The sequence below is a fragment of the Peromyscus eremicus genome, chromosome 6 (assembly GCF_949786415.1).
Source record: "Peromyscus eremicus chromosome 6, PerEre_H2_v1, whole genome shotgun sequence".
In the NCBI taxonomy this organism is placed as follows: Eukaryota; Metazoa; Chordata; class Mammalia; order Rodentia; family Cricetidae; genus Peromyscus; species Peromyscus eremicus.
This window is the reverse complement of record NC_081421.1, coordinates 122,437,764-122,449,373: the sequence shown is the minus strand read 5'-3', so window position 1 is coordinate 122,449,373 and position 11,610 is coordinate 122,437,764. Positions and strand designations below refer to the sequence as shown.

The window sequence follows — 11,610 nt, the reverse complement described above, 5'->3', positions numbered from 1 at the left end:
TAGACAATCTTAGGCTTTTATGATAACTCTCTCATGAAAAATGACTAGGGTTCTGTGAACAGTCCCTTAGTTTCCTACAAGGGCATGGTTCTAAATTTACCTATCTATTTCTCACTAAGTCCTGTCTCTTTATTGTTCTATCAGTCAATATCACATTGAGGGCAAAGCTCCCAATACATGAATCTTGGGGTGAATCACACTTAAAACATAACACATGTTGTCTATAACTGTTGTGATTGCAATGGTAGACAAGTAATCAAGGTAGAGACTACGTGATCCACAAAGCCTAGATAAATTATTTGCTATTTGACTAAAATAAAATATTTATTAATTACTAATTTTTGGTTTATATTTTTCTCTAGTCTGGAATTTACTCTGTCAACCAATGTTAAATTTATTTATTTATTTATTTATTTATTTATTTATTTATTTATTTATTTATTGACAAAGTCTCCTGTGTAATACTGGTTGGACTGGAACTCACTATGTATGTAGACCAGGCTAGCTTTATACTCACAGAGATGTACTTACCTTTGTCTCCTGAGTGCTGGAATTAAAGGAGGGTACCATTATTCCCAGCCCAGTGTTAAATTTTAACACTATTTATCATTTCTAAAGTATCTGTTTTTCATATATAAATGCTGTTTCTACATCTCTACATCATATATTTTTGGCTTCAAAATATTGTGTTTTATTTGGGTCAGAGGACAATAGAACTCACTGGAACTGAACAGAAAAACTACTTTATTATGCTAGTCCCTCAACCTGTATTTTTTTTCCTATCAGTTGCAGGAACATGGACGTGACAACCAGATTGACGTGGATACAGGAACGGATTCTGGGGAAACTACTTGGGAATACATCTTTAACTCTTCTCTATCAGTCTAGAGTTCATCAACTGTGCACTCTTGACATGAGTAAGAGATGTGCTCATCAGAGATCCACGATGACAGTAGTTCACTTGAAGCAAGCTGTTGTGGGTGTTTTTATGCTGGAAGAGTTTCCCATTTTACATTCTGATAAGCCAAGTACTTGTGTTTGGTTTTCATTTAAAGAGAATAACAGCACTGGAATGTCGACTTTACTTTTGAACACACAAGTAGAAGTCAGGGGTACACTTCTGAAGTTTTCCTCTCTTGATGGTTTGTCACTCTCTGTGGATCCAGGAACATACAAACTTCATCTTAATGATGCAGTGATAAAAGAACTCAAACTCAATGCTAAACCTGTCTCTGGATATTTGGAGTGCGAAATTTTCCGAGTTGATGGTATGTACAAAAGGGTAATCTGTCTCTGCATTTGGTACTTGTCTTTGCAGTTCATGCATTATCATTGGTGTGCAAGGACAAGGAAAGGACGAATAAACATTAGTTTATTAGGCAGGACTAAGGACTACAGACTGCTGTGAGCAAAGAATTTAAGATGGATATGTACAAAGATAGAGATGGCCTTGTTGTATCTGCCTCTCTGATGTACCTACCAACACATTTTAAACTTGTCTTGATTTATGACTTTCTTTGTTCTATAAAACTATAAAAATGCGGTAAAACTGCTTCAACATTGGAACATGGAATTTGGGTAACATACATCTGTGTTCCCAGGTCATGGTCAATAAAGTGACTCCAGAATAAACTCTCTCTTATTCCCTTAAAACAAAAAGACAGAGATGGGGATGAAGGTAGGGACAGGAGAGAGGAGAGGAGAGGAGGGGTGGGAGAGAGGAAAGGAAGGTGGCAGCAGAGAGAAATTTTGACTTTACGATTGCAAAGAGATTCATGGTTTTCTCCTCTTCCTCTCAGGGTGTTGCCAACTTGAACTCTTAGTTGAGAAGGCCAGGGTTATACAAACAGACCAGCCCTGTTTAGGAAAGAGACTTGATCACAGAGAACCAAACAAGTCAGGGAGCTTATTATGCTGTGCTTGTTTTCTGTAGGCGTTAAGAATGATCCAGGCTTCATAAAGAAGATGTTGACCGTCCGACAGTAAGTTTGGTCTTTGACCTACCTTTTATTCATTATATTTAGATTAATTATAGTAACAGTGCTAACAATAAACTAGTAAGAAAAACAAAAAGTCATATTACTTGGAATGATAAAAAGTTGTTATTGACAGATTCCAGTTAATATAAAAACAAAACCTCCCTTTTCCAATTTATAGATATGAATATATTTTTATTTACCCTTAATATATTTATTGCACATAATCACTTTCAGTGTTGATATATCTCAAAGATTTGTGTTTTCAGGTTAACAATGACTTGGTACAGGTTAAGATTTAACACAGGTGGTAGTGGTGCATGCCTTTAATCCCAGCACTTAGGAGTCAAAGGCAGGTGGATCTCTGTGAGTTCAAGGCCAACATGGTCTACAGAGTGAGTCCCAGGACAGCAGGGCTACACAGTGAAACCCTGTCTCAAAAAAAACAAACAAACAAAAATTACTCCAATATATAAATACAGTTTATTTAGGTGCAAAATATTTAACCCAGGATGTTTATATTTAGGGTGCTATACATAATATATTATAAAGCTACTATTGAAATAAGTATGTAGCTAAACTCATCCCTAAAATGGAAGAACCAGATGCTCTAGGGTAACTACAGTGTTTTGTGCAAGATCTGCTTTTGTATTTAATTCCTGCATTCTAAATAGGTACCGAGGAAGGTTACTATCTGCTCTCAGAGCCTACAGGCCCAAAAAAGACTTGGTTTCAGAAGTTCGTATTCTCTTGGTGGGTCCAGTAGGTTCTGGAAAGTCCAGCTTTTTCAATTCAGTGAAGTCTGCTTTCCAAGGCCACCTAACTCGCCAGGCCATTGTGGGGTCTGACGAAACCAGCATTACCAAACAGGTAAGTTACCTGAGGATTTGCAGAAGATTACAATTTACAGGTTACAATGAATGTATTTGTTCACGTCTTTGTAATTTTCTTTCAGACATAACCTTCTTCCTAATCTACAATTAAATACTAAATAATTAAGTAAAATAGAAAAAACATTGCATCAGAATTATCTCTATTCAATAATATTATCTAGAGAAGCATTTTGCTTTTTACAGATCCAAGAATTAGCTATATAAAAAATACCTTTTGGTGCTTATTGCAAATATATAATAAGACTATAACATCAGTTTATCATTGGTTCTGTATTCCATAGCTCAAATGTTTCTAAGACTTTCATGAATTGTATCTTGTGTCTTATGTGGATTTATTTGAACATGTCAGTCTAGTCTGAGAAGTCCAGTTAAGATGCTACAACAACAATTGAATTTATTAAGCATTAACTGAAATGATTCAGCACCCAAACTGTTGTGATATCATAGACAGGTTCTGTATTTCCTAGTAGAGCACAGTGTTAAGCCATTTCCTGTACCCATATGGAAGAGCTATGACTACATAGCAGCTTTGAATACTGAAAAAATTTATTTTTTTCAGGCTTCATGTGGTGGTACTTGCCTGTAACCCCAACTCTTGGGAGGCTGAGCTAGTGGGAATCATGTCAGTTTTAGGCCATTATATTAAAACATTAGCTAATTTCTCTTTTTCATTTTGTCTTGAATGCTAACAAATATACTTTAACTCAATATTTTTTTCCAGTACAGAATATATTCTGTTAAAGATGGAGAAGGTGGGAAAACACTCCCATTTATGCTGTGTGATTCAATGGGGCTGGATGAGAGAGAAGAAGCAGGACTATGCATAGATGACATATCTCATATCTTAAAAGGCTGTGTACCAGACCGGTATCAGGTAAGATTTCTTACTACCTCAAGACAATTAAAACTGTTTTGTTGCATCTTTACCCTACAAGACTATTTGAACTGCCATTATGTGATTCCAACATTAGTTCTACTATACTTTAAATAAATAGATATTTATGAGAGAAAGGTAAAGAGATGGTCCTTATAGTCTGTGCCATTGAGACAAAAAACTAAATGGCAGGACTTGACTTATCTGAATTCCAGGAGACATTCATAAGACTGTACTGTTTACATGACTCTTTTACATTTTTGTTTGTGAGCCTAGCCTTTAATGGCTGAGCTATCTCTCCAGCCCTACATGTTTCTTTCAATACTGTAAACTGTGAATGAAGAAGCCATTTAAATAGTTAAACCAGTGGTAGTTTAATTTTGTGCATGTTTGGTTTAACTATACATAGAAGATATTAGAATACTTGTCTGTTGTCTGCTGATGTATTCCACAAGAGTGAGGCAGTGCCATGACATGCCTGGACCCATATTAGACGTGTACCGATGAAGGAAGGTACGTAATTTTTTTTTTTTTTTTTTTTGGTTTTGTGTTTCGAGACAAGGTTTCCCTGTGTAGCTTTGCGCCTTTCCTGGAACTCACTTGGTAGCACAGGCTGGCCTCGAATTCACAGAGATCCGCCTGGCTCTGCCTCCTGAGTGCTGGGATTAAAGGCGTGCACCACTGCCACCCGGCACATAATGTTTTTTTAAGCCTTCAATTTTAAATATACGAAATGTGAGAATTAATACTGCCTGTGTCCTAGCACATCTGAGAATATTAGGTGAATGATCTACTCCTAGTGCTCGCAGAGTTAATCATTTAGCACCTTTCTTTTAGGTATGGAATGTGATAGAATTGGCTTCAATTTCTAAACATTTATCTTTTTTTCTCTCAGTCGAACTTGATTGGAAAGATTGACTATGTACGCACTTTCATTTGAAATTACTTATTACAATGTAATTTTTTCTAGACACAAAGAGAATCACTGAAAAAAATCCACTGTTAATTAAGAGTGCAGGATTTATTTTCAAGAGACAGTCTAGTTTGGGAAAGGAATTACAAAATTTCAGGAGTGAAGAGAGCAGAAGGAGAGAAAAGTCAGATCGCGAAGACCCTCAGTTTTCATATCAGAGAACCAGTCAGTTCAGTTCAACATTGAACATACACACATACACACACACACACACACACACACACAGAGTACACACTTATAAATGTTTACTATGTTTTGCAATCTCTTTTCTCAGGAACAGAAAGATCATTGTCTTGTTTGTGGTTAAGGAGATGCTAACTTGGAAGCTGATATTTCTCTAGTTTCACTTCGTCTTACTTTGCCTTGAAAAATTAAGAAGAAATCATAGTCTTTAAGTTTGAATGTCATTTCATTCTCTTTTCTCTGTCTGCCTCGGTCCTTTTAAGTGTGCAAAATTCTGAAAGAAGAATATTAAATGATCCATAGCACATCTTAATGCTATTTGCTTCTGGAGATTGAAGATTTAAGTAGATTTTATTACTTGAATTTTTCTTTCAATAATTACAGTGGTTAATCATCATTTTTATCAGAACAATAAAGCCATTTGTCTTGAAGAAAACTATAGTGAGATCTGCTATGAGAAGCAGGCAGGCAGGAAGCTATAAATGAGAAACCAGGGGAAGACACTGGGGAAAGAAGAGGAGGAGCAGTTGTGGTTTCCGCTGTAGAAACTGAACAGTCTCTGAAAAGTGAATATCAACTTGTGTTTCTATCCAGTTCAACCCGTGTAAGCCGATTAAGCCAAAGCACTCCACTTCCGTCACCTCTCCACCACTGAAGGACAGGATTCACTGTGTGGCTTATGTCTTAAACATCAACTCTGTTAACACCCTGTCAGATAAAATGGTGGCAAAGCTCAAAGAAGTCCACAAAGATGCAGCAGACTGTGGTAAGTCTCATTGTATAAACATTGAAAACTTAGAAATAAACACGATTCACAGAAAGCTATAAAGGGAGTGGTGAGGAGTCTCATGTCCTGTTCCCTTTGGAAGTGTCTTGAGCTCCACGTTAGTGGCAAGTGCAGAAGGCATCACTGAATGACTTGACTGAGAACCATCTTACATGTTCGCCCTCAGAACTGAGCACTAGGTTATCGTCTCCTGTTGTACAGTTCTCTTGGGGTTTTTAAAAGTTACTAACTTTCTCACAGGAACTAGCTAGTAAGATCAAAACCAAGGTGTAGCTTGAGTTTTCCTGCCTGGCCCACAGTCAGGACAAATCTCTCTCTCCTGCCAGTCCCACAGCCGTCAAACCCAACCAAGTAAACACAGAGACTTATATTGCTTACAAACTGTATGGCCATAGCAGGCTTCTTGCTAACTGTTCTTACAGCTTAAATTAATCCATTTCCATAAATCTATACCTTGCCACATGGCTCGTGGCTTATCGGCATCTTCTTATGCTGTTTGTCATCATGGCGGCTGGCAGTGTCTCTCTGATTCAGCCTTCCACTTCCCAGCTTTATTCTCCTCCTTGTCCCACCTACACTTCCTGCCTAGCCAATGGCCAATCAGTGTTTTATTTATTGACTAATTAGCAACACATTTGTCATACAGAACATCCCACAGCACCAAGGTGCTGATGCTGTTATACTATTTTATCATATGTAGCAATTCATGAAATTATGTCTACAACCCAGGATACAGAATTATCTCATCACTACAAAGGTAACACACTGACCCTTCACCATCCTTAACTACTTGTGAGTACTTCTCTCTAGTTATAAGTCTTCACTTGAGAATATTATGTAAATAAAATCATTCATTATGCCATATTTTGAGAATGACTGTCTTAACTTGGCCTAACACCCTTTCAAGTCCATGTCAGACATTTTATGTAGTGAGCATCTACTCTATGGCTGTTGAGTAATATTCCCTCATATAGTTATACCAGAATATATTTATCCATTGTCCAGTTTTAGATTACTATAGATATAATGCTTCTGAACATTAGTGTTTTCGTTTTGTGGGGGACATAGTTCCCCAGGGATAAGACTGCTATATTGTATAGAAAGTGTATGTTAATTTTTTAAAAATCACAAAACTGCTATTCAGAGCACTGATATCATGCTACATTCCAACTAGCACTATATGGCCAATCCCAGTTTTCTGCATTTTTCTAATATTTGGTATTATTGTTGCCACTATTAAAATTAACTTCTGTAATAGATATGTAGAAATATGTCATTATGGCATTAACTTGCTTTACCTAATAATCCATAGCATTAAATATCTTGTAACATAATCACTGGTCATCCATATATCTCTAGTAAAACGCTTTCTTTCTTATCTTTTACCCATTTTCTGATTGATTTATTTGTATGTTTTCTTTTATGTTGAATTTTAAGATATCCCTTATTTTAGTCAGTGTTCTATTGCTGTGAAGAGACACCATGACCATGGCAACTCTCATAAAGGAAAACGTTTAACTGGGGCTTGCTTACAGTTTCAGAGGTTTAGTCCACTGTCATCATGGTGGAAAGCATAGCAGCATGCAGGTAGACCTGGTGCTGGAGAAGTAGCTGAGACTTCTCTACATCTCAGTTGGGAGAGAGAGACTCTGGGCCTGTCTTGGACTCTTGAAACCACAAAGCCCACCCCCAGAGACATACTTCCTTTAACAAGGCCACACCGCCTAGTCCTTCCAAACAGTGCCACTCCCTAGTGATAAGCATTCAAATCTATGAGCCTGTGGGGGCCATTTTTATTCAAATAACCACATCTCTAAATCTAAAATCTGAGTCACTGTCAGACATATGGTTTGCCAATAATTCTCCATGTCAGTATCTATATTATTTGTTTGGTTTTTCATTATCATTAATTTTGGTCCTGTCATCTCTTTTTTCTTCAGGGACTCTTATGGCATGAATACTAGGTCTTTTACCATAGACACCCTGTTTATTTTTTCTGCATATCTAATGGACATTATATATACTTAATATAACTGTGTATGGAAACATCTCTAAAACAGTGGTGCATTTAGGATATGATTGAGTTAGAGAAGTGCTAAGATTTGAAGGTAGTTTTTAAGGACATATGATATTATAGCACCATGAAGTGATGTTTAATGAAACTGACTTTAAGAGGAGCCCTCCTCAGGGTAGAATACACCAATTGATTGTCCATTTCCAAAGTGTCAGAACTGAAAATAAACATACAAGTAGCATTATAAGAACTGAACAGGTGACATTTTGGAATATATATGTATATATGTGTGTGTGTGTGTGTGTGTGTGTGTGTGTGTGTGTGTGTGTGTGTTATTGCATAAATGCAATAACAGTAAAAAACAAAAATGAAGCTATGAATTTGAAGGAGAGCAGGGAGGGGTACATGGAAGCATTTCCAGGGAGGAAAGGGAAGGGAGAAATGTTGTAACCAAGTTATAATCTCCAAGGAGAGAAGGAGGCGAAAGAGGGCATAGAGTTAATTTTGAAGACAGCAGGTCTGCATGCTTGAGGGAGAAGGTAGCAAGATCTCAGTTGAACTTTGAGGTCAGTGTAGCTTCCTGGGAACACCCTTCCTCTCTTTGTCTCTCTTCAGGTGTTTCTCTTCAGTTCAATGGTGCAGTAGCCATGTTCCCCACTTTAAAAGAACACTAAGTTTCCAAGCTTACTGTGAGTTTAGGCATCTCTCCAAGTAATCTCTCCTTCTATGAGGAAATGACATTTGGAAGAAGATCAGGCTCAGATTTAGTGGGGATATTTCATATCCAACTCTCCAAATCATCTTATAGAGAGCATTGTTTATAAGTACATTTAAAAACTATCTTGATGGGGAAACCCACAGAGACAACTGACCAGAGCTCATGGAAGCTCATAGACTCTGGACTGATAGCTGGGGAACCTGCATGAGACCAAATGTCAGAGGGCATAGGCCCTCTGAATGTGGGCAACAGTTGTGTGGCTTGGGCAGTTGGTGGGGGCCCTTGCAGGGAGACTAAAATTTATACTTAGTGCATGAACTGACTTTTTGGAGCCCGTTCCCTATGGAGGGACACCTTGCTCAGCCTTGATGCAGTGGGGGAGGGGTTTGGTCCTGCCTCAACTTGATGTGCCAGACTTTGTTGACTCCCCATAGGAGGCCTTACCCTTTCTGAGGAGTGGGTGGGGAGTGGGGTGGGGGGAGGTGGGAGGGAGCAGTGCTGTGGGATGTTCTGTATGCTGTGAATGTGTTGCTCTGATTGGTTGATAAATAAAATGCTGATTGGCCAGCAGCCAGGCAGGAAGGATAGGCAGGATAAGCAGACAAGGAGAATTCTGGGAAGAAAAAAGCTGAGTCAGGAGATGCCAGCCTGGCTGTACAGGGAGCAGCATGTAATGGCACACAGGTAAAGCCATGGAACACGTGGCGACATATAGATTAACAGAAATGGCTGAGTTTAGTGTAAGAGATAGTCAATAGTAAGCCTGAGCTAATGGCTGAGCAGTTTTAATTAATACAAGCTTCTGTGTGTTTGCTTGGGGGACATGAGTAGGAGAGATTTGTCCCAACCACCAGCTGGCTGGGACACAGGAAATCTTCCAGCTACAGAGCAGGAGGAGGGGAAAGTGGGGGAACTGTAGTTGGTATGTAAAATGAAAAAAAAAACAACTTTGAAATAAATAAAAAAATTTAAAAAAAGCATAAAAAAGAAAAAAAAGAAGAAAACCTATCTTGATATATTCCTATAACAATGACGTCTATTTGATACAGGTGTCGGACAAGTAGCCTTGCTTACTAATGTGAATAACTGTGATGAAGTTCTTGATGACAGTTTTTTAAACATGGCAGAAAATATGACTTCTCAAAGCCAGGTAAAGAGTGATGTTTACAATCAGGTGATAGAGGGACAGAATCACAGCCATGTGTCTGTCCACTCTCTTTTCCTCTCTCTCCCTCATCACCACTGTGTGTGTGTGTGTGTGTGTGTGTGTGTGTGTGTGTGTGTGTTCATAGGTGAACTGAGAATTAGGTCAAGGCGAGTTTGTTTCTGTAGGCCTGTGATGTCAGACACTCAGGAAGCCGACATAAGATGGCAAGTTCAAGGCCTGTTTGGGCTACAGAGTGAATTCAAGACCATGTCTCAAAATGAAAAGCAAAAAGGGGCTGTAGGTATAGCTCAAGGAGAGCTTACTTGCCAAGAGTAGGGGAGGCCTTGAGTTCGGTCCTCATTAGCACATATAACTGGATTGCCTTTTCAGTTTGTTGCAGTTTGTATTTCATTTTAATAATTATCCATAATTTACATAGATACAATTGTATTCTGAAGAGGATTTGCCAAGCCATTACCTTTTCAGCTTCTCTCCTTAACCATATTTAATATTCAGTCAAATTTCTAGTATGAAATACTTCATATATTTATACATATATATGTTTCACAAATATATTTTTACATAAAATGAATTTTAAATATGTTTTCCACAGGTAAAGAATGTACAAAACATGCTAAATATTCCTATAGCTAATATCTTGATGGTTAGTAACTATGCTTCGGAGCGATCGTTGGAACCTATGAAGGATGTCCTGATCCTTGCTGCACTCAGGCAGATGTTGAGGGCTGCAGATGACTCCTTAGAAGACTTGCCTCCTGAGGAAACTGGTAACCTGGCTCCTCTTGAAAGCACTTGTGTCTTTTGGAAAACCATCAGCTGTACTTCAGTGGGGTGGCGGGACCCACTTACCTAGCCCTGAAGTGTGTTGCAGTATGTGCTCACTCCCGCCTTTGACTGTCTTGTTTGGGAGGAATGGCCCAGTCTTCTGTGACATTAGTTACCCTTCTTAGCCCAAACCTGAATTTCCCTAGGAGAGTTAGTCTGCTGACAGCTTCTTTGAGACTCTGCCTTTGTTAATGGTGATGTTCTTTTTTTTTTTTTTTTTTTTTTTTTTTTTTAACAGCATAAGCTAATGGCTCCTTCAACAGCTAATCATGAATCAAAAATGAAGATGAAGCCTGAGAAGTGGAGAGGAGAGAGATGCCCTACAACAAATATGCTTCCATATGCCTGTACCCACTACAGTTTAATATCTTGATGTCTTTGCTTTTATTTCTCTAGCACATTATGCAATTCTGTGTATTCTAATCAATTGCACAGTGATTACAAAATTATATAGATATCTGCTATTCTAAATAGAGTGTAAGTTCTTTGAGAAACAGGCCTTGGATTTGCCTTTCTAGTCACAGAGCTCAACACAACTTCTGATAAATCTTTCGGATACTCACAATGACTCTTCTGCACCACTTTCTCTAGCTTGATGATTTACTTAGACATCTACTCCATATAGATGGGAAGACACAAAGAGTAAGATGCTGGAAAGAGAACAAGAAAATAAGTGTCAAGAGGGTGTTACTTATCTCTGCTTGAAAACATGGATGCCTCTAAACAATTTAAATTAATTAAAAAGAGTCAATATTTGTTAACAACTTTGTTAATTACATTAATGTTTTAATTTCATAAAATAAAGTCTATTCCTGTAATGTTTCCATGCTTGATTTTAATCAACTGAATTCCAAAACATCATGGCTGTGTCTCCAAAGAGGAACTAGTGAGAGATGAAATCTTACTAGTCAACATGGAAGGTTGTCGTGCAAGTCCTCCAGATGATTCTCAAGTCTTCCTGGCAGTTGTCTAAGTTAGGACTATTGTTAAAGAAAGTTAAATCTTATAATATTTTTTGTAAATCTTAATAATTCTTTAAATTTTTCAGTTTTCTTTCTTTTAAATATTTTATTATTTGGGTAAATATTTTATTTTTTAACTATGTGCATATGTGTATGTCTGTGTGTGGGTATTTACACATGAGTGAAGGTATACGTGGAGGACAGAGGTGTCAGATATTTTGGAACTGCAGCAGGGGG

At 37.8% G+C, this 11,610-nt stretch overlaps 1 protein-coding gene across 1 annotated transcript; it reads left to right on the top strand.

The window, feature by feature from the left end:
* The first annotated feature begins 789 nt into the window (after positions 1–789).
* On the top strand, positions 790–11,194 carry Ifi44l (interferon induced protein 44 like). Its single transcript, XM_059265049.1, has 8 exons — positions 790–1,268; positions 1,934–1,982; positions 2,651–2,846; positions 3,591–3,743; positions 5,494–5,665; positions 9,468–9,568; positions 10,179–10,353; positions 10,650–11,194. The coding sequence occupies exons 1-8, from the start codon at positions 797–799 to the stop codon at positions 10,652–10,654; spliced, it is 1,323 nt and encodes a 440-aa protein (XP_059121032.1). The 5' UTR covers positions 790–796; the 3' UTR covers positions 10,655–11,194.
* Positions 11,195–11,610: the final 416 nt, after the last annotated feature.